The 23,983-nt window shown below is 39.6% G+C and overlaps 1 protein-coding gene across 1 annotated transcript in view; it reads right to left on the bottom strand.

The window, feature by feature from the left end:
- The window catches only part of BBS9 (Bardet-Biedl syndrome 9), a 567,629-nt gene that overhangs the window by 380,239 nt on the left and 163,407 nt on the right, over positions 1-23,983 (bottom strand). The window contains exons 7-9 of the mRNA XM_056118050.1: positions 14,480-14,564; positions 10,742-10,925; positions 1,572-1,701 (exon numbers count right to left, since the gene is read on the bottom strand). Coding sequence (XP_055974025.1) covers positions 1,572-1,701; positions 10,742-10,925; positions 14,480-14,564 — 399 coding nt within the window. The remainder of the gene's footprint in view (positions 1-1,571; positions 1,702-10,741; positions 10,926-14,479; positions 14,565-23,983) is intronic.

Below are 23,983 nucleotides of genomic sequence, written 5' to 3'. Positions count from 1 at the left end.
TCAACCAGAGTTGGCAGGGTCAAAAAGGGGTCCTCATTCACTGTGGACAGAAATGTTTTCTGATGGGAATATTGCACAGAGCCAGCAAAAAGCCCCAAGCTTACTGCCAGTGTAGCCCAAAACACAAAACAAAAAGAACAGACTGGTACCATGACCCAGTGATTTCACTTCTGGTATCTACACCAAAGCACAAAAAAAAATTTTTAAAAATTACACACAACACCTAATTAGAATGGTCAGAACAGGCAAACAATCTAAATTTCCCACTACAGATGGATGAATAAACACTGTGGTATATCTACACAATGGAATATGAAGCAACTGTAAGAAAAAATAAAATCATGCAATTCACTACATTAAACTCTATATTAAATTTAAAATGTTGGCCACTAATTAGAGTTTCTAAGTGCTTTTTTAAACCTTGTATTAGGAGCTTGAAGCTAAAAAATAATATTTTATTATTTTAAACTTTATATGTTTAATTTTTACACCCAATTTTTAAAAAATACTGTAGATATGCCACAGTCTATATCTATCCATCTGCAGTGGGTATTTTGGGTGATTTACATATCTTTTTTTTTTTTTGGTTTTTGGATCATACCCAGTGATGCACAGGGGTAAATCCTGGCTCATGCACTCAAGAATTACTCCTGGCGGTGCTCGGGGGACCATATGGGATGCTGGCAATAGAATCCGGGTTGGCTGCATGCAAGGCAAACAGTGGGTAGGGCATTTGCCTTGCACAAGGCCAACCCGCTCCCCCTGGCATATTCGATAAGCCAAAAACAGTAACAAGTCTCACAATGGAGAAGTTACTGGTGCCTGCTCGAGCAAATCGATGAACAACGAAAGGACAGTGCTCCCCTACATATCCTGACCATTCTAACTTAAGTGTTGTGTGTAAACTTTTTTTTTCTTTTTTTCTTTTTTAAAATTTTTTTTCTTTTTTTTTTTATTAGTGAAACACCATGAGGTACAGTTATAAACTTAAAAATTTTTGTGCTTGGGTTTCAGATATACAATGATCTGAAAGTAGACTATAGACCAAACATGATTGCCACTCAATGCCTCTCTTCCAAGCCACAGGACCCAAAAGGAGAGAGAGAAAACAAAAGGGAATGCCCTGCCACAGAGGAAGGGTGGGATGGGGGGACAGTGGGTGGGAGGGATGCTGGGATGGGTGTGTAAACTTTTTAATGCTTCTAGTTTTTTTACATCCAATTAAAAGGGTATAAAAGAGAGGCATCAGGTTAAATAAAATAAGTCAGAGAGAGAACAAATATCAGATGATCTCACACATCTTAGGAATAGACAGAGACAAAACAAGGGAATAGACAGGACTGTGTACAGTGCTAAATCTTGGCTATAATATGAAACTGATTAATAGAGAGGAGAGAAGTGGAGAGAGGGGAGTTTAGCAGAGGAGACCAGAGGGAACATAGCAGTGGGCACCTTGGTAGAGGTAGAGTGTGGTAACTTTGTACATTAATGTCATAAACTAACACTCTTGTAACCATATTATACAAAGGATAATAAAAATATAAAAAAATAAATTAGACTAAATCACTTACTGTAAAGATCCTACTCTTACTGCGACAGGATTGTGAGGAAGCTGAGAGGCCCACTTCAGTGTCACATCCTGGTAAATATGCAGCATGCTGTTATGGTTTCCAATCAGAGTATTTATTGTTCCTTCAGAAACTACAGATTGAAGACGGGGGAAAAAAAGATAATAATAAAAGAGTCACTTGAACCAACATATTATCCTTTTTAGGCAGTGGAAGATATAATCATACAAAGATCTGAATACATAAAGACTTTTGGGGCCAGAACGATAGTACAGCAGGGAGGGTATTAGCCTTACAACTGGCTGACCCAGGTTCAATCACCAGCACCCCTTATTGTACCCCAACCCACTAGAAATGATCCCTGGAGGCAAAACCAGGAGTAACCCCTGAAAAGCACCAGATGTGGCCCAAACAGCAAAAAAATAATTAAACACATAAATATTTTAAATAATAAAACATTATTTTTCAGCTTCAAGCTACTAATATGAGATTTTTAAAAGCACTTTATGAACTTAGAAACTCTAACTAGTGGCCAACATTTTTATATTTAATCTAGAAAGCATGAACTTAAACAACATTTAATACATTTATTAGGCATTTACTAGAAGTAAGTCATTATATTATACATTGCTGTGTTTCAATCTGCTTATAATGAAAGAGTCTAATATTCTCATCGTAGTGTCTTGAGCAGTCACAGTTTGGAAGGAAAAATGAATATAAACTGGAAGTTGAATCTAACTTTGAACAAAGTAACATAACTAACAAAACCAAATGTGCTTTATTAAAAAATTCTACTCAACCTTTAAAAATCTAAATTCCTGGTAGCCTATAAGGCCATGTGAGCAAGAGTGACAGCAAACTGGGAGGCCCCTCTCTGGCCAAGTTGCCCAAATGAGTATGCAGGCAAAAGGGGTTACCTGGGGTTTCAGAAGTGCACCGGAAGTCAAACTATAACCCAAAATCTGCACCAACGCAAAGAGGTCACCAGTTAATTTCCCCTTTCATAATGCAACAAACTCATATCTCAGCCTCCATTACCTAAGTCTTACCAGGGCAGCCTAGCTACCCCAACCACATTAGGCCAAGAGTCTACTCACCTATCTAAACCAAAATACTCCCAAAACTCACCAAAATAATGATGAACATAAGAATCTGCACAAACCTAATCTAAAAGAACATCTCCCCTGAAGCTGAACTTAAGGACCCCCATAAGTCACACGCGAGCACCAAAAAGGAAGGTAATATCTTTGACGGGGAAAGAGGAGACCACCATTGACCGAGCTTGTCCAGAGTCCTCCCTGGCAGTGAGCGGGGGGATACTGATAGTAAACTGGAGGGATCCACCTCCATACTAATACAGCATCATGGGGAAACAGCGCAGATCGCACCATGAGGAGAGGATGGGGGAAAAAGCCCTGAAGTCTCAGCAGGGAATACCCACATCCACAATCTCTCTGATAAGGAATTCAGAGATGAAATGATAAGGATATTCAATGAGCTCAAAGAAATAGTGGAACAGACATCCAATAAAATATAGGAGGCTATGAAAGAAACAGTGGTATGGACAGCCAATAAAATACAGGAAGAAATGAGAGCAGAAATAAGAAAACTACAAACAGAAGTGTCACTAATAAAAAATTCAGGAGATTAAATTAAAACTCAGTGGGTGCCCTCAACAATAGAATGATAAGAGCTGAAGACAGCCTCAATGAGCTTGAAGATGAGCTGCAGAAAGCATACAAGCCACAATAGAATATGGAAAAGGACCTTAAAATAGCTCAAGGGCGAGGAAAAGACATAAGAGATGAATTCAAGAGGAACAACATAAGAATCACTGGAGTACCAGAAGGACAGGGAGGCAACTCACATGAGGTAGAAACAGTTAAAGATAACATTGCTGAAAGAAATTCCCAGAGCTGGAGAATGCAGGCACCTACTGGGGATGAAAATCCTGAAGGATACTAGCTAAAAGAAACTCTAATAAAAAGATTCCAAGACATATAATCAGAACAATAAATACCATAGATAGAGGCACTATTGCAAGCAGCAAGGTGAAAGATGGAAATCACATACAAAGAAGCATGCCTTAGATTTTTACAGCAGATTTATCAGAGGAAACCATCTGATACCAAAGACAGTGGTGGGATACAGTGAAAAAGCAAAATGAAATGAACGCCTCACCAAGAATACTTTATCTGGCTAGACTCTCATTCAGATTTGAAGGAACTATACACTATTTCATGGATAAACACCAGCTCCAGAACTTCACAGACTCAACACCAACCTTGAAAGAAGGACTGAAGGGGCTACTGTAAGACAAGACAAACCCCACAAGCATAACAAACTGCTACAGAAAGATGGTATAAAACCCCATGACAATAATCTCTCTCAATGTCAATGGTCTAAATGAGAGAAAAATTAAGAGACCAATTAAGAGACACGGAGTAGAAAAATGGATTTAAAAAACTGAACCCAACATTCTGCTGCCTATAAGAAATACATTCGAACAGTTGGAGCAAACACAGACTCAAAGTCAAGGGATGGAAAACAATCCTTCAAACAAACAGCTCCCTCAAAAAGTTGGGGTGGCCATACTAATATCTGACAACATAGATTTTAGGCTGATAAAGATTATAAGGGACAGTGAAGGCCACTTTTTAATAATCAATGTACCTCAGGAAGAAATCACACTCCTAATCATATACACACCCAATGAGGGGCCAATACTTAAAACAAGGAGGACACTGGCAGCAGCACAACAATAGTTGGAGACTTCAACACCACTTATCACCTCTTGATAGATCAATGAGAATAAAACTCAGCAAGGAAGTACTGGCCCTGAAGGAAGAAATAGAAGATAGAGGGCTAATGTATACAAGGCTTTATACAAAAAGCCAAATACACATTCTCTTCAGTACATATGGGAACATTTTCCAAGATAGACCACATCCTGGGTCACAAAACATATCTCAATAGAATAAGGAAGATAAAAATTGTATCAACTATCTTTTCACAGCACAATGCACTGAAGATGGAAATTAACCAAACAGAGAAATGGAAAATCAACTCAAACATGTAGAAATTAAACAGCTCAATGCTGAATAACTAGTGGGTTAGAGAGGAAACAATGATGATATCAAAAGATTCCTGGAAACAAATGAGACTGAGGACATGAGCTACCAGAACTTGTGTGACACACCTAAAGCAGTGTTAAGGGGAAAGTTTATAGCTCTGCAAGGGTTTATCAGGAAGGCAGAAAAGGGCTCACATAAATAACTTGACGTCACAGCTTAAGATATTAGAAAGTGACCAGCAAAAGGAGTCCAAACCAGGCAGGAGTAGGGAAATAATAAACTTAAGAGCAGAAATCAATAAAAGAAAATTCAAAACAATGAAACCAAGAGCTGGTTCTTTGAGAAAATAAACAAGATTGATAAACCACTAGTAAGACTCACAAAGAGAGAGCACAAAAACCTTAAGAAACCAAATCAGAAATGAAAAGAGAAACCTCAAAGAGAAACCACAGAAATTCAAAAGATCGTCAGAGATTAATTTGAGAGTCTGTATACCATAAAACAAAAGAACCTAGAAGAAATGGATAAATTCCTGGATTCCTATAACCTCCCAAGGCTGAATCAAGAAGATTTGGAATACCTGAATAGACCTATCATTATCAAGGAAATTGAAATGGTAATCAAAAGTCTTCCCAAATACAAAAGCCCAGGTCGAGAAGGATTCACTAGTGAATTCTTCCAAACTTTTAAAGAGAAACTATTGCCAGTCATTTTCAAGCTTTTCCAGGAAATTGAATAAACAGAAACACTCCCAAACAGTTTCTATGAGGCACATATCACCCTGATACCAAAAGCAGACAGAGACACCACAAAAAAGAAAATTATAGGCCAATATCCCTGATGAATATGAATGCAAAGATCCTCAACAAATTTTAGCAATTAGAAACCAACGACTCATCACAAATATCATATACCATGCCAAGTAGGATTCATCCCAAGGATGCAAGGATGGTTTAACATTTACAAGTTATCCAACGTAATCCATCATATCAATATAAGAACAGATAAAAACCATATGATCTTATCAATAGAGACAGAGAAAGCATTTGACAAGATACAGCACCCTTTTATGATGAAAACTCTCAGTAAAATGGGAATTGAAGGAACTTTCCTCAATACAGTCAAAGCCATCTACCACAAGCCCATAGCAAGTATTTTTCTCAGTGGGGGAAATCTAAAAGCCTTCCCTCTAAGATCAGAGACAAGACAACCACTCTCACCAATTCTATTCAATATAGTACTGGAAGTACTTGCCATAGCAGATAGGGAAGAAAACGATATTAAGGGCATCCTGATAGGAAAGGAAGAAATCAAGCTGTCACTATTTGCAGATAACCTGATACTATACTTAAAGAACCTTTAAGCCTCTACCAAGAAGCTCTTAGAAATGATAGATTTGTATAGTAAAAAGGCAGGTTACAAAATCAATACCCAAAAGTCCTTGACTTTCCTATATGCAAATAAAGAAAGAGAACAAAGTGATATTTTAAAAAAAATCCCTTTAACAATCATGCCTCAAAAAATCAAGTACCTCAGAATCAATCTAACTAAGGAGGTAAAGGACCTGTACAAAGAAAATGATAAAACACTACCTAAAGAAACAAAAGAGGACATGAAAAAAATGGATACACAACCCATGCTCACGGATTTGGAGATTAACATTGTCAAAATGGCAATACTCCCCAAAGCATTGTATAGATTCAATAAGATCCTTATAAAGATACCCATGACATTTTTCAAAGAAATTGATCAAACATTCCTGAAATTTATATGGAGCAATAAATCCCCATGAACAGCTAAAGCAATTCCTGGAAAAAATAAGATGGGAGGTATCACATTCCCCAACTTCAAACTGCACTACAAAGCAGTAGTAGGTAAAACAGCATGGTACTGGAATAAAGACAGACCCGCAAACCAATGGAATAGGGTTAAATATCCTACACAGACCCTCAAATATATGTTAATTTAATCTTTGATAAGGGATCAATAAATATGAAGTGGAGAAGGAAACTCTTTTAACAAGTGATGCTGGCAAAACTGTACAGCTACATAAAAAAAAATGGGCTCAGACATCTACCTAACGCCATGCACAAAAGTCACATCAAAACGAATTAAATACCTAAACATCTGACCAGAATACCAGAATGCATAAGGCACATAGAAAAATGTAGGCTAACATCATTAATCATCAGGGAGATGCAGATCAAAACAACAATGAGATATCATTTCACACCACATAGACTGACCCACATCCAAAAGAACAAAAGCAATCGGTGCTGGCACGGATGTGGCGAGAAAGGGATCCTCCTTCACTGCTGGTGGGAATGCCGACTGGTTCAGCCCTTTTGGAAAACAGTATGGACTATTCTCAAAAAATTAGAAATCGAGTTCCCATTTGACCCAGAAATACCACTCCTGGGAATATATCCCAGAGAGGCAAAAAAGTATAGTCGAAGTGACATCTGCACTTGTTTGTTCATTGAAGCACTCTTTACAATAGCCAGAATCTGGAAAAACACCTGAGTGCCCGAGAACAGATGACTGGTTAAAGGAACTTTGGTACATCTACACAATGGAGTACTATGTAGCTGTTAGAAAAGATGAAGTCATGAAATTTACATACAAGTGGTACTACATGGAAAGTATCATGCTAAGTGAAATGAGTCAGAAAAAAAGGGATAGACATAGAAAGATTGCATTCATCTGGGGAACATAAAGTAACAAAATAGGAGACTAACACCCAAGAATGGCCGAGATTAGTACCAGGAGTTTTGCTCCATGGCTTGGAGGCCAGCCACACACGCTAGGAGAAAAGGTAGCTCTGATAAAGGAGCACCAAATTAAGTGTGTTGGAAGGAACCTCCCAGGATGGGAGAAGCATGCTGAAAGTAGACTACAGACCAAACATTATTGCCACTCAATGCCTCTTTTGCAAACCACAACACCCAAAAGGGGAGAGAGAACAAGAGGGAATACCCTGCCACAGAGGCAGGGTGGAACAGGGGGATGGGGGTGGGAGGGATACTGGGACCTGTGGTGGTGGAAAATGGGCACTGGTGGAGGGATGGGTGTTTCATCATTGTACAATTGAAACCCAAGCACCAAAATTTGTAAATCTACAACTGTACCTCATGATGTTTCACTAACAAAAATTTTTTAAAAAATGATAGAGAATGGGCACTGGTGGAGGGATGGGTACTGGATCACTGTATAACTGAAACCCAAGCACAAAAATTTGTAAGTCTACAACTGTATCTCATGGTAATAAATAAATAAATAATAAATAATAATTTTTAAATAAAAATTCTAAAAAAATTAAAAGTTTTAACTGAATATAAAAACAGGAAAATGTAGGCTAAACCCTTCATAATATTGAAGCTAAAAGTATCTTTAAAGATGAAACACCAATGACCAAGAAAGTGGAAGCAAAGATAAACAAACAGGACTACTTCAAACTTCTTTAATCTTATTCACCTCAAAAGAAATAAGGTAAATAGTAAAGGTAAAGGCCATCCCGTTGTTCATCGATTTGCTTGAGCGGGCCCAGTAACGTCTCCATTGGAGATTTTGTTGTTACTGTGTTTGGCATATCGAATACGTCACGGGGAGCTTGCCAGGCTCTGCCGTGCGGGCGAGATCCTCTCGGTAACTTGGCGGGCTCTCGGAGAGGGGCAGAGGAATCAAACTCGGGTCAGCCATGTTGGCTGCGTGCAAGGCGAATGCCCTACCGCTGTGCTGGGGCTGGGGCGATAGCACAGCGGGGAGGGCGTTTGTCTGGCACGCGGCCGACCCGGGTTTGATCCCCAGCATCCCAGTTGGTCCCCTGAGCACCGCCAGGAGTCTTTCCTGAGTGCAGAGCCAGGAGGAACCCCTGTGCATCACCAGGTGTGACCCAAAAAGCCAAAAAAAAAAAAGAAGACCTCTTTAGTCTACGGCCATACCACCCTGAACGCGCCCGATCTCAAAATAAATAGTGACCAATATTTAAAGACAGCCTATGGAACAGAAAAGGTTATTTACTCAATACCCTTCTGATTAAGGGTTTATAATACCAAATATATACAAGGTACTGGTTGAACCCTACAGGAAAAAAATCCAACCCCATCAAAAAATAGGGCAATGAAATAAACAGACATTTTCTCAAAGAAGAAATTAAAATGGTCAAAAGACACATGAAAAAATGCTCTTCATCACTAGTCATCAGGGAGATGCAGATAAAAACAACAATGAGATATCATCTCACACCACTGAGACTGGCACAAATCCAACAGAACAATAGCAACTAGTGTTGGCATAGATGTGGGGAAAAGGGGAATCTCCTTCACTGTTAGTGGGAATATGGACTGGTCCAACCAACCTTTTTGGAAAACAAAATGGGCAATCCACAAAAAACTAGAAATTGAGCTCCCATTTGACCCAGCAATATCACATTTGAAAATATACCCTAGTGTCCCAAAAACACACAGCAGAAACACCAACTGCACTCCTATGTTCATTGCAGCACTCTTCACAATAGCCAGAATCTGAAACAACTTCAGTGCCTGAGAACAGATGACTGGATAAAGAAACAATGGTGCATCTACACAATGGAATATTATGCACCTGTTAGGAAAAATAAAGTCATGAAATTTGTCTTTAAATATGGACATGGAAAAGATCATACTGAGTGAAATCAGTCAGAAGAAAAGGGACAGATAGCTGGAGCGATAGCACAGCGGGTAGGGCGTTCGCCTTACAAGCGGCCAACATGGCCGACCCGAGTTCGATTCCTCCGCCCCTCTCGGAGAGCCCGGCAAGCTACCGAGAGTATTCGATATGCCAGACACAGTAACAACAAAGTCTCCAATGGAGACGTTACTGGGCCCGCTCGAGCAAATCGACGATCAACGGGAGGGCCTTTACCTTTACCTTACATTCATTTGTGATATATACATTTGTGATATATATGTATATGTGGAGCGATAGCACAGCGGTAGGGGATTTGCCTTACAAGCGGCCAACATGGCTGACCCGAGTTCTATTCCTCCGCCCCTCTCAGAGAGCCTGGCAAGCTACTGAGAGTCTCTCGCCCACACAGCAGAGCCTGGCAAGCTACCAGTGACGTATTCGATATGCCAAACACAGCAACAACAAGTCTTATGATGGAGATGTTACTGGGCCCGCTCGAGCAAATCGATGAACAATGGGAGGACTGTGACCGTGATGTATATGTGTGTGTTGTGTGTGTATGTGTGTGTGTGTGTGTGTGAAGACTAATATCTATGGTCAGGGAAAGCAGGGACTAGGAGGACTGGTCAATATTTGAAAACAACTACAAGTGTATGGGGAGCAGAATATAGGTAAGATAGAGAAGAGAGAAGGGAACAGTATAACTTTAATAGCTGGAAATGATTACGCTGGACAAGAACCAAGATTTAAATGTAGGTAAAGAAATATTCCTGATAATCTTTCAGTATCTGTATTGCAAACCAAAATGCCCAAAAAGGAGAGAGAGAGACAGACAGAGAGAGACACAGAGAGAAAGAGACAAAGAAAGAGACAGAGAGAGAAGAGAGAGACAGAGAGAGATAGAGAGAGAGAGAGAGAGAGAGAGAGAGAGAGAGAGGAGGCAGGCTAAGGGGGTGGAGGGGGGGTGGGGGGCAAGGTGATGGGAGGAGAACCAGGGACACTGGTGCTGGGAAATGTACACTTGTGGAGGGATGGGTGTTGGAACACTATATGACTGAAACATAATCATGGACAGCTTTGGAAGGGCTTATCTCATAGTGATTCAATTTAAAAAAGAAAAAAATCTTTTTAAATATAAATCTCTATGTCAAAAAAATGAGCAAAGGCTGGAATATACACATTGCATCCTGGGGACCTGGGCTGATCCCTGGCACTGCACAGCCCAGTGAGCTGCGTCAGGAGCAGGCCCTAAGCACAGAACTGAAAGGCAGAGACCTGAATACTACTGCAAGTGGTCACCACCCCCAAATTTTTTAAATTTCTATTGTATACTTAGCATAAAATGATTTACTTATATGTCTAAACATATGTGTATAAGGATGGCTTTTTCTTCCATACAAAAAAAATATATCAGAAAATTTTTGTACATACCTGAGCAATATGGGAGAAAACAGCTCGGACTACAATCAAGTTTCTTCATGAATCGAATTTGTCCATTTTCCTTAAGGCAAAAAAAGTTTCTCTCACCAAGCACAAAAACGGAAGATACTGACTGATTGAAAGAAACAATACAGATATCAAGGGCTTGCTCCCCAATGTTTAGAGTCCAATCCACCTAAAAAGAAAGCCCAAGAAAGATTTAGTTGCTAACAGTTAGATTCATATCACCTAAGAAACAGCTTAGTAAAAAGCTGATGTAACAGCTCATCTTTGTTCACTTAGTTTTTTGTTATATTTCTCTCTATCTTATAGACTCTATTACATTTGGTCCAATCTTTTACCATATGAGAGTAGTTATAAAGTTGTTTTAAAATATCTATAATCAAGTAGCTAAAAGACCAAACATTGAAAAGTATAAAACATTGATTTAAAAAACTAAAGAAAGTACCAATAAACAGATAAATTGAGATGACAGTAAGATGATTATTATAATAATATTAATCATCTTATTTTTTTAGGCTGGAGCGATAGCACAGCAGGTAAGGTGTTTGCCTTGCACGCGGCCAACCTGGGTTCGATTCCCAGCATCCCATATAGTCCCCTGAGCACCTCCAGGAGTAATTCCTGAGTGCAGAACCAGGAGTAACCCCTGTGCATCGCCAGGTGTGACCCAAAGGGAAAAAAAAATATATATATATACATATTTAAGAACTCTAAAGAAAGCACCAATAAAAGAGGAAACATGAAATAAGACATTGAAAAAATCAAATAACCAAATGAATTAAACTTGCTCATACCAAAAAGTCATATGAAATGAACATGGTCTTCAAAATCCAATTAACTGTAAGAACATAACACATCAGCTAAAACTGCCAGACTCACCAATATGCTGCTTACAAGAACACTTTTAAGTATTAAAAAAGGCTCTTGATTTAACCAATAAAAAAAACTTTTTAATTGGAGGGCTTAATTGGCCACCTGGACTGGCGTTCTCTGGATGTGGGAGTCCCAGGTTTAACTGCCCCCGCCCCCAAGAACCGTGCCAGAAGTAACCCCCTGAGCAATGCCAGGTATGGCCCCAAAATCTACGTAATAAATTAAAACAATGGAAAAGATATATCAGAATACCAATTAAAAAATTGAGGGCTATATTAGTAACTTAATAAGTGGGTTTCAGAGCAGAACAATCTTAAATTTTTATATACTTAATACCAAAATTTGGTAAAGGCCTTTACCTTTACCAAAATTGTAAAACTCACAAAAGTTTAAAAGAAAATGCAAGGAAAAACAGAAAACCCACAACTATAGAGAGAGACTTCAATATCCTTATCTCAAAAATTAGTATGATTAAAAAAAATTGTACAGTGTTACCATCCAACAATACCTCATCAACTTAAAACAGTTCACCCAGGAACAGAAAAAAAAAAAAAAGGTGGCCATTGTGCCTGGGTTCATAGTGATAGATCTTATTCTTCACTAAAGACAAATCTCAAGAATATCTCAAGAAGTCTAACAACACGGAAAATTTCTCTTACCATAAATGAATTAGAAATCAACAAATAGATAACAGGTAACTCAAAATAACATAGGTAGCTATTAATTGCCTTACTAGCATTATGATCTTTAAATACATTCCACAGGCTAAATGCTGCTTCACTACAATATTGAACGACATTCCATGATATCACAATCCTGCCAAATGACCACGGTGTGGGAAAAGGCAGTGTTTCTGCTATTTCTCACTCTCTTCATTAACTACTTAGAATGGAAAAAGTACCCAATTGTAATCGCCTTCAGAGTATATATCATCAGTGTATGGCATAACAATAGTAGTAGCCTGTAGAAATATGTGAAGGCTACACCAGATGAAGGCAAGCCACAGCCAGAAACACGAAGTCAAGAAAAGACATCAGACAACTGGAACAATGAGAATCCCCAGGTACAACATACTCCTCAAAGACACTATTGAGGAGGATGGGGCTGGAACAATGGTACAGCGGATAGGGTGTGTACCTTGCACAAAAGCAACCCGTTTGTTCCTGGAATCCCATATGATGCCCTAATCACCCCAGAACATATGGTCCCCCTATCACACTGACAGGAGTGATCCCTGAGCACAGAGCTAGGAGTGGGACCTGGGTATCACTGGGTAGCACTGTAGCACTGTTCATCAATTTGCTTGAGTGGGCACCCGTAACGTCTCCATTGCGAGACTTGTTGTTACTGTTTTTGGCATATCGAATACACCATGGGGAGCTCGCCAGGCTCTGCCGTGCAGGCAGGATACTCTCGGTAGCTTGCCAGGCTCTCCGAGAAGAACGGAGGAATGGAACCTGGCTCAGCCGCATGCAAGGCAAATGCCCTATCAGCTATGCTATGGCACCAGCCACAGGGTGTGGCACAAAATAAAAACAGGAAAAAGAAATACTACTGAGGAGATCAAGGAAAGTTAAAGACCATTGTCACTGGCATCTCCATGATCCAGATATTTTATTAAGAAATGCATATATTTCTAATGATATTATCACCATTTTGCAACTGAGAGAACTAAGACTTAGCAGGGTTAACACCCAGGTTCAACTTGCTCAAAGTGAAAATACAGCTCTCAAACTCTGACCCCAGTCTCTACACTTCAGTTGCTTTCAGATTTTGTGCAGTTACATCTTATTTATATTTATTGTACTCTCTCATTTTTACTCCTGATGATAAAATGTGTTATCTCATTCTTCACTCTTTTCAAATTAACCTCCATTTCAAAATATCCCACTTAAGTTTGGTTTCCTATTACAGAAAATTACTCCTCTTTGATATTCCTTTTTTTGTGGAATTTTACATTTCACATTATTGCTTCATCTTTCTTTTGCATGTGTCTCAAATTCACTTGACGCTTTCCATCTGATTTCAGTATTAACTACTTTTTTGTCTTCCTGTTGATAGAGTTATCAGAATAAGAAGAGTTCACCATCATCTAGTTCTTGAATCCCAGAGAATTCATCCTTTATCATTTTCTTCATATTGTTTTCAATTAGAAATCCCCCTTTGAGCAGATTTTATCTATTTTTTTCACCTGTTTTTGTTTGGGAAGACACACCCAGCTCTTCTCAGGACTTAATCCTGGCTCTGTGCTCAGGGATCACTCCTGGCAGTGCTCGGGGGAACATATGTGGTGCCTGGGAATGAATCCTGGGTGGCTGCCTGCAAGGTGTCCTATCTCTCCATGCTTTAAGCTAATTTTATCTTAGTAGGGTTTGTGATTTTTCTCTGTTAAATGCCTTAGTCAAATGCCTATGGGTAGTAACTTTCCCTTTAAAGGTAGAGGGGGGGAAGGAGGGTCATCTATTTTGTTTTATTACTTTATAATCACTTCAATTAAAAGTGACCCTTCCCCCAGAAATCTGTTAATTCTAGTGTTTCAACCCTATAATCTGATATGTTATGACTATGACCAGGCAGGAGTTTCCATTGCTCAATAAAAGTCAACTACATTGTTTAATCATCGAAGCATAGATGTGGCTTGTGCTAAAGCACATGCCTTTATATCTGAGACTTTGAGTTCAATACCCAGCACCGCAAAAAAAAAAAAAATTTTTTTTTCAATTCTTAGACCTTTGATAATACCATGCCAGAAAGGAGAAAAGTCTGAAATATATTGTTCAGCAATTATAATTCAATGCAAACATTTATGAAAGCTATAAAATTACTGCAATTTATGTTTTTTTAAAGGCTTACAACTAGTCTTTTTCCAGAACCAAGTTTTTGCTGTTCAGTCTCCTGTTTTTTATCTGCATCCGTTGCAAAAGCAAGTACTTGGTACCTATTTGGAAGATACAAAATAACTGTAAGTAACTTTGTAGCTAAAAGATCTAAATTATTTTAAACTTTAAAAGGACATAATTTCAATAAAATGAAAATACAAACAAAAGCACATATTGAAAAACCTTATGAACCATAAACCTTAAGAATCATTTTTTCCTTGGTTTAAAAACTAAAATCTAAGATTGGATTTACATTAATGATACAGTGACATAAAATTTTATTAAAACTGTATGATAAAGGGGCTGGAGCGATAGCACAGCGGGTAGGGCATTTGCCTTGCAAGTGGTCGACCCACGTTCGAATCCCAGCATCCCATATGGTCCCCTGAGCACCACCAGGAGTAATTCCTGAGTGCAGAGCGCCACGAGTAACTTCTGTGCATCGCCAGATGTGACCCCAAAAAGCAATAAATAAATAAATAATTTTTTTAAACTGTATCATTAAAAACTTATAATCATTTAAGATTCAATATTGGATAAATATTTCTGTCACCAAAGTATTCTATTATAATTTTTATGTGACAAATATCAACACTCAAGAAATATCTAACACCAAAATATCAATAGAAAACTTTATAAATGATACAAAGCAGCCAGATAGTAAGAAAAGAAAATGCTAATTATATACTATGGAACACAGAGGCTTTGGTTTAATTCTCAGGTAAATAACTACACAAGTCTGTTTTGAAATTAATCACATTGCCTTATCTTTTCCATCTACAATAACAATAATCTCTAACTCAAACACTGTTTAAAAACTTTTTGAATAATTTAGTACCTAGTAAATTATCTATTATCTATTAGGTACTCAATTATTGACTGAAAGTTTGAACAGGCAGATGCATACTTTATATGCAACTAGTGGTTTGCCTGGCATGTAATAAGTTCTCAATAATGAATAATGTGGACCTTGTGACTTTTCTAACTATATTACAGGTTTTATTTCAGTAAGAACACTTAGCTCAAGTTTTTCTCAAAAATAAGTTTTAAGTATCACTCAATCCAGAAATAATTTTGTCAATAGTTTAAATGTCCTTATTTCCCATTAATAAACAGCAAATTGTTAGAGAAATAATACTGCTGGAAATGAAGAAACAAAAATCACATGGATTCCTTTCCCTCCTAATAAATCGAAATTCCTTATACTGTTCCACAGCTAAAAGTGAAATAGCATATTGATAGAATCAGACATCATGTCTAAAAGAAAGACAAACAACAAAGGTCTTGATGAATAAAGTCAATGCAGAAGATCTTTTTAAGCCTTGAATGTACACTCGTATGCAAATATCTATCTCAATCAGAAATAAACGCCTCCAATTTCACTTGAGAAAAAAAATTACACATTTTGAATAACAAATTTTTCTTCTTCATGATTTTACATCATGAAAATCAGTTTTATGTAAGCTTATCTAATGTGAGAGCTTAATGTATATCAACTTCATTCATGAACATATAGTTAAATTTTATATTAGTAGTAACAATGGAACAAAACCATGTTTATATCCATCAAGATCCCTCAAAACAGTTATGGAAATTCATATGCAGAAAAATCCACGTTACATACTCAGATTGCCCTCGCGCCATTAGAAGTACACACGTTGCACCCAGAGAACATAGAGGCAAAACAAGTAACCAAGTGGTAAAGAACTCAGGCAGAGAAAGCTGGGTGTAACAGAATGAGTGAAAACCCATGACAATGGTAAAGAGGTAGAAGGTATTACAGCAAAGCAAACAATGCATGAAAAGGCATGCCATCAGACGAGACACGAAAGACATGGCAGGAGGTTAAGAGCAATGCAGAGTGGGGAGGAATGAGTCACAGGATATCAGACCAAAAAGGGTGGGAAGGTGAAGATGGTGGTCTTGTAAAACCATGCTGGAAAAATTCCACACACTGCTGAAACATGTCATCATACCAGCTGAGTCTTCCTTTCAAGATCCCTAAGTCCACCAAAAAACAAAATTAGACTTCACATTCCAACTTCCAAAGGATTGTTGACTCTTCCTAGTTCGTGGTAATAGAACTAGTATACCCTGGTGACTAGAACATCAGCCATAGCTAGCCCATTAAGATCTAACTTAGCAGACACCATGCTACTGGAAGAAATATATAGACATTAATGAGTTTGTTGCCAAAACTCCAAAGCATTATCAGCAAAGAGCTGTTATTTCATTTGAAGAGTGAGCCCCTCAAGAGCCCTCATTAACCTGGGAACAGCAGGAAGAGGCATGGACAAACCTGACTCGTGATTTCCAAATCCAAACCATTTCTCTTCCTGGAAGACAACTCAGAAGCATATTTTATTACTAACTGTAACTGGCAGTAAATGGAGATAATGACATACATACACATGAGCATCTATTTTATGGTTCATCCTAAATCCTCTTAACTATAACCGATAACATACATGGAAATCTATTTCCAAAATCAAGCATTCCAAGCCAACATAGAAATAGTACAATTTTTTCTTAATTGAATTCTCTTTTCTCACTATTTAAGTATTCGGTGATATAAGCTAAAAAATAAAATACCCTGCTTGGGCTGCTGAAAGAATAATAATGATTATTTTTTCAATGTACTAAGATTCCAAGAGAGTGTTACATACATGTTTCTCAGAAAAGAAAAGGTACTAATGACAAATACAGCCGGCCTTGGGTGAGTAGGAGCACTTCTTGACCCACAAATGTTTCACAGGTCCTATGGGCACCAATGACAAACTCAACCACGTAATTTAGTACCCCTCCTACCTATCACATCATTAAAAAAAAGCAGCAGAGAAAGTAAAATAGGGACTCGTGTCACAGAGCACCAAAGCAAACCCTCCAAAACAACTTCTTTTAAGAATGAAACAAAGTTGGCATCTCTAAGGGGATCCTTGTGGAATATTACAGTCCCATGGGGCTCTATGAGCAATGGAAGATGAGGGTCTGGAGTACAAACAGGCTCATCTCAGCTATAGCTAACTAAGAAGAGTCACTTCCATGGAGATACTGATAACAAAAGAAAAGCCTTCCTGACATACTCTTCACTCTTCCCTCCAGGTCCTGTGAAACATCTACTTTCAGGACACTACTACACCAGGCACTTCTAGAGAGACAAAATCTCTGCCATCCAGGAGCATTTAGCCAGTGTAAGGAACAAAACAATCAACTACGTCATATCTACTAAAGTATGATGGAAGTCCAGATAAGCTACTGAGAAATGAAAAAGAGGCAACGAAAGAGGAAGTCAGGTCGGGAAAGACTTCAGGGAGAGCAGAGAATGCCAGGCATAATTTTTACATGCAGAGAGGAAGAAAAAACAGTTTGTACATAATGAGCAGAAGAGAAGAAAAAAATTTAAAAACTCAACATTCATGGAAAACATTGAACATTTCAATATGGCAACAGCCTAAGACTAAGGAAGAACACGCTCTTTTTCAAAAATACTGCCAAAGTAGAAGGAACAGTACAGTGGGTAAGGTGCTTGCCTTCCATGAGGAAGACCAAAGTTCAATCCCCAGCACCCAGAGTGATCCCTGAGCACAGAACCTAGAAAAATCCCTAAGCACAGTCAATTCTGGACCCAAAACAAAAATAAACAAATACACATATAGTGTAACTCAACAAATAAACTTTAAGGTTTATTCAAAGCATATGCGCACCTTAGCAAAGTTATCTGAAGCATCTGTAAGGATATGGGAGAATGCTTGCTTAGAGCAAAGAGAAGAAAAGAAAATAAAGCTCATGGCAAGTGCATTTCTGCAGGTGGCCTCCCTACTTTCAACCATCATTCTTTTTTAAAAAGAAGAAAGGTTATAATTTACTGATTACATTAACTTTTCCAGGTAAAAGAAGAGTCAATTAAAGATGATCCAAAGTTTGGATAAACATGACCAAGAAAATGTTGTTATCTAAACTCCTTAAAGGAAGGAAGGAAGGCAGGAAAGAGAGGGGGAGGAAGGGAGGAAGGAAGGAAGGAAGGAAGGAAGGAAGGAAGGAAGGAAGGAAGGAAGGAAATTTTCTTGCTCCAAAAGAAACTCAATGTTCAAACTCTAGGGCACTGGAGAATAGGACTCTAAAAACAAGCATTTCACAGTGGGTTAGCCAGGTGATCTTTATACACACCCAAGTTAGAGACCCAGAGATTTTCCCAGTTCCTATTTGAATAAAATGAGCTAGTTTAAATATACTTAAATATTGTTATAAAAATGAAAATGAATTGTATCTTATTTTCTATTAATGGATTGCTTTCTATTAAGTGGGCATAAATAATTTTATTAAAACCTCAAATGAACAAATGTAGCTTTCATGCTTTCTTCCACCCTAAAATGTGCCAGTGATTATCATTTATTAGATTTCAAAGTGCCTACAAATAAAATATTTAACACAAACCACCTTGATTTTCATCATTTCACTACAGTCACATACCACACACATTTTTACCACTGTAAAAGAGTCATATAATAGATAAAGCATGTGTTTTTAGTCCTTGATAGAGATGAAGTTAATAGATTGATGGAAAATTGCCACAGTTAAAAGTGCAAGCTTCCATCAAATTAAACACACAGAGAGGGAGTGCTGAGTTGCCAGCAGATCAACCAGTACCCAGGGCAAGTGCATAAGCAGCTTGATGATGCCTTCAGGCTTTCTGATACCCCAAATTGCTCCTCTGCCTCTGGCTGGACCCCAACAACTCAGAACCAAGTTTCCTGAGAAATTAAACAGCCAAAAGGTAGGTATGTGGGAGCCACGGCCACAAACCAGCTCCGGCTCAGCTACACAAGCTCATTTACCAGCCTTGCTTTAGAGACCCATAAATAAATCTCAAAAGAGATCAAAAGCTACAGTTAATTTCAGACCCATGCAAGGCTGAACAGACCAGGGTAAATTGGAGTAGGGTGGGCCAACCAAGCAGAGATCCCAGCATCCACTTGCTTTCACAATCCAAAACCACCACTATGCACCCAGTCAGACTCCACCATCTCAGAACAGACCTCACCGAGATATAATCTGCTGAAAATTCTTGTATTGCAGGTTCTGTAACTAAAATCTCCAAGCCTTCTTAGGGTCAGGATGGGCTAACTCCCCACACCTCCCTGCACTTTCAGAATCCTCAGCAGTCATGTCTACACCCTAAGTGGCCACACAGTTTAAAAAGCTACTCCCAAGATCAGACAAATGGGTAAAGAAACCATGGCACATCTACACAATGGAATACTATACAGATGTTAGGAAAAATCAAGTCATGAAATTTGCCTTTAAGTGGATGGACTCAGAGGGTATCATGCTAAATGACATGAGTCAGAAGGAGAGACATAGATATAAAATAATTGCATCTGTGGTATCACTTGATCACTTGACTTCCTGTTAATCGTCGATTTGCTCAAGTGGGCACCAGTAACATCTCCAATTATCCCTGACGCATGCTAGTGTACCCCAATGGCGTCTATTCATTCTAGGAACATGAAGAGCCTCAAACCGATCATTCAGGATCTTGATAAAGAAGTCTGACCATCTGGTAGGTGGGCAGCCATGCGGTCTTTTGACGTCCCATGGAATCCAGTCGGTAACGGCTCTAGTCCAGCAGTCATCTCCAAATCTCATTACGTGTCCAGCCCATCTGATTTTTGACGACTTGGCAAATGAGACAGCATCCCTGATTCTTGATCGTCGACAGAGGACGGAGCTCTGGATTCTTTCTCTCATTTGAGTGAAACGTGATACTCCAAGCATAGCTCTTTCAATTCCTCTTTGGGAGACCCGAATAGCGTTCTCATCCTGTTGGCATAGGGCCCAGGTCTCTGAGGCGTATGTTAATGCAGGAAGAACAGTATGTTAATGCAGGAATCGAAGAAATGTGCCCAGAGCCGGAGGTTCTTTGTCCTCTTAGCTATTTCTTCAACACTCCTGAAGGCGTTCCAAGCCGCTCTCTTCCTCCTGCGCAACTCAGGTGCCAGGTCATTCATCATGTTGACTTCTCGACCTACGTACACATAACTGTTGAATTCAGAGGTGGTCGTTCCATTGAGAGTGAATGGAGCATTAGGAACGAGGCTGTTTCTCATAAACATTGTCTTCGTAAGATTCAGCTGTAGTCCGACCTTTCCACTCATGGTTGAAGTTGGCCAGCATGTGTGCTGCTTGGCTAATGTTTGGTATTATTAGGACAATGTCATCAGCAAAACAGATGTGGCGTAGTTGCCGACCATCTATCTTCACTCCCATTCCTTTCCATTCCAGTCGTTGCATGATGTTCTTGAGGGTGGCACTGAAGAGTATTGGTGAAATGGTATCACCCTGCCAAAGTCCTCTCTTGACATCGATGATCACTTCTTTGTAGAATGGTGAGATCCTGGTAGTGAATCCATAACACAGTTCACAGAGGATCCTCATGTATTGAGTGTGAATGCCCTGATTGGCTAGGTCTTCAATGACCGCTTCCATCTCAACAGAATCAAAGGCCTTCTTTAAATCAATGAACGTTAGACAGAGTGGCATCTTGAACTCCTGAGAAACCCCAGTGAGCTTGGTTATCGTGTGGATATGGTCGATGGTGCTGAATCCTTTGTCGAACCTGGCTTGCTCGCATGGTTGTCCTTCATCTAGTGTTCTGCAAATCCTATTCAGGATGACTCAAGTGAATAGCTTGTAGATGACAGACAATAGGCAGATTGGGCGATAGCTGCCAATGTCGTGGACGTCTCCCTTCTTGTACAGTACTACAGTCCTGCTGGTTTTCCATTGGGACAGAACCTTGCATTCAGACAGGTAGTGTGTGAAGAGCTGAGCCAACGTATTGATGAGTACTGACGGCAGGTTCTTCAGGTGTTCAGGACGTCGGAGGTCTTGTAGTTGGCAAAGGACAGGCGGGTGTTATGAATACTTTTCCTGGCTTCTGCCGCAATTACCAGCCCTTCTGCTCTTCTCTCTTTGAGGTCTTCCTTGATCGCATCTCTGCACTGCTTTGCAAGCTCGGACATTCACTTGCGGTTGCCTGAGGCATGCACCAAACCACATTGGCGAATAAGCTCAAGAGTTTTCAAAGACAGGCGGTTTTTTGTGGCTATCTCTCTCTTAACATTCCTCGCACAATCATGGAGGTGCTGAACCAGTTGATGGTATTCCTCGTCAATGTTGTCAACAATGGCATCTTCCCAGGTTGCAGCAATAGTGCCAAAGAGCTCCCAGTTGATGATCGTTCTGGGAGTTCTCTTCTTAAACTTTGCAGCCCTTTCTCCCCACTCTGTGAATAAGAACTTTGCACAAAGGAGACGGTAGTCCGATCCCGTTTAGAATTTTGGGACAACAGCAACATCGGTCAAGCAAAACTGCCGATTGAATATGATGTGGTCTATTTTGTTGTGGAACCGTCCACTGGGAGACTCCCATGTCCAACATTTAGATTCGGCCTTGTGGAACTGTGAGTTACAATGGATGGTCTTGGTCGACATGATGAACTCAGACAGTCTCTCACCCTGTTCGTTCCATTCTAGGCCATGGGTCCCGATGTGGAGTTCTTTGGCTGATCTACTTTGTCCTATCTTGGCATTAAAATCACTGACAATGATCTTGTAGAAGGTATGATCTTCTTTATAGAACTTCTCTAGCTCCATGTAGAACTTCTCAATTTCTCCTTCATCATAATTGGATGTTGATGCATAGATAATGAAGATAGAAACTGCTGGCAGTAAGCCACATCTATTCAAGTGTGATTGTCCAATTCGTGTTGTTAGGCATTCGAATGAATAAATGCTCATGGCCAAGTTTGTGTTGACAAGGACACCAATGCCTCCGATGCCTCTTTTATCACATGTTCTGAGAAACAATTCTTGTCCAGTGTCGAAAACAGCGTGATGTGATTGATGCCTTCTTGTCTCGGTCAGACCAATGATGTCGTATTTGATCTTTCGCGCTTGTACCATCAGGTCCTCGATGGATGCATCCGATGCTAGCGTATGTGCATTGAAAGTACAGACAATCATTTTTGTCTTCCTTTGTTTTGGCAGCCTAGTTGGGCCTTGAGATTTTATCAGCCTCTCCTTCCTCATCCTTCTCAACGCTGACATATTGGTGCCGCCTTCAGGTCAGGGGAATGAGACCCATTGTAATTACTGGTTTTGGCATATTGAATACACAATGGATAGCTTGCGAGGCACTGCTGTGCGGGCGGAATACTCTTGGTAGCTTGCCAGGCTCTCCAAGAGGGATAGAGGCTTTTAGGGTGGCCTCTAATCGCCCTTTGTAGGTGTTCCCATGGTTCAAACCATATTCTAACCCTATCAAATATGGTATGGCAATTCTGGAAGATGGATATTAAGTGTCTTAAAATGTATCACGCAGCCACAAATTGGCCGTGCAGCCTGGAAAGCATCCTGGAGCATGGCGGTGGCTGGGTAGTGGATATAAAAATATATATATAAATATATATATGTAAATGTAATAAAATAAATAAAAAATATGTAAATATATATAAAATATATAAAAACATATGGTATATTGTGGTATATAAAAATATATATGGTAGAAGACTAATATCCATGCCCAGGGAAAACAGGGACTAGGAGGACTGGTCAATAGTTGGAATCAACCAAAAGTGTGTGGGGGGCAGAGGGTAGGTAAAATAGAGAATGTAACAGTATGACAATAATAGCTGGGAATGATCATGTTGGACAAGATCTGAGTGTTAAAAGTAGGTCAAGGACGAATGGGCCCTCTGGCTACTCAACAAGCTGCTTAAGCCACGATCCCAGAGACTCAGAAACAAATCTCGGAACCCAGTGGCAGAAATGCATCTGGACTCTGCATTAGGCTACCAGCCCTGGACCTCCCCAGATGGGAAAAGGTGCTGATCCACGGCCTGTTCCCCCTGGTGTCTCGGGGTCTGCCATCTTCCAGAAGCCAATGGGCAGCCAGATAGGGGCCCCCACAGTGATGAGACACAGGAGGCCTCATGGGACAGGGCTGGAGAAGGCCCTTTCCTCCCCCACCCCAATAGCACCCCAAGTCACTGCCTACAAACAGGCCCTCTGGCTATTCAACAACCTGCTTAAGCCATAATCCCAGAGACTCAGAAACAAATCTCGGAACCCAGTGGCTTTTGGCAGAAATCCCTTCAGATTTAATTATTAAGATTTCAGAATCCCAAAATCATATGCTATTCATAATCAGCAATAGAAAACAATAGAAAATTGTCTAATGTTGCCTTTTCGGCAGATGTGAGTGTTGGGGTAAAATCCCAAATAATAATGGTGACTCTGGTGTTGAAATATTGGAATGTAATCAAAGTAGAGAGAGAGAGAAATGTGGAAATCATCTGCCCCACAGGTAGGGGGAGGGTGTGGGATGGGGGGTATACTGGGGTTTTTGGTGGTGGAAAATGTGCACTGGTGAAGGGACGGGTGTTTCATTATTGTATGACTAAGACTTAAACCCGAAG

Source organism: Sorex fumeus, unplaced genomic scaffold, assembly GCF_029834395.1.
Source record: "Sorex fumeus unplaced genomic scaffold, SorFum_2.1 ptg000037l, whole genome shotgun sequence".
Taxonomy (NCBI): Eukaryota; Metazoa; Chordata; class Mammalia; order Eulipotyphla; family Soricidae; genus Sorex; species Sorex fumeus.
This window is presented reverse-complemented; position numbering and strand designations above follow the sequence as displayed.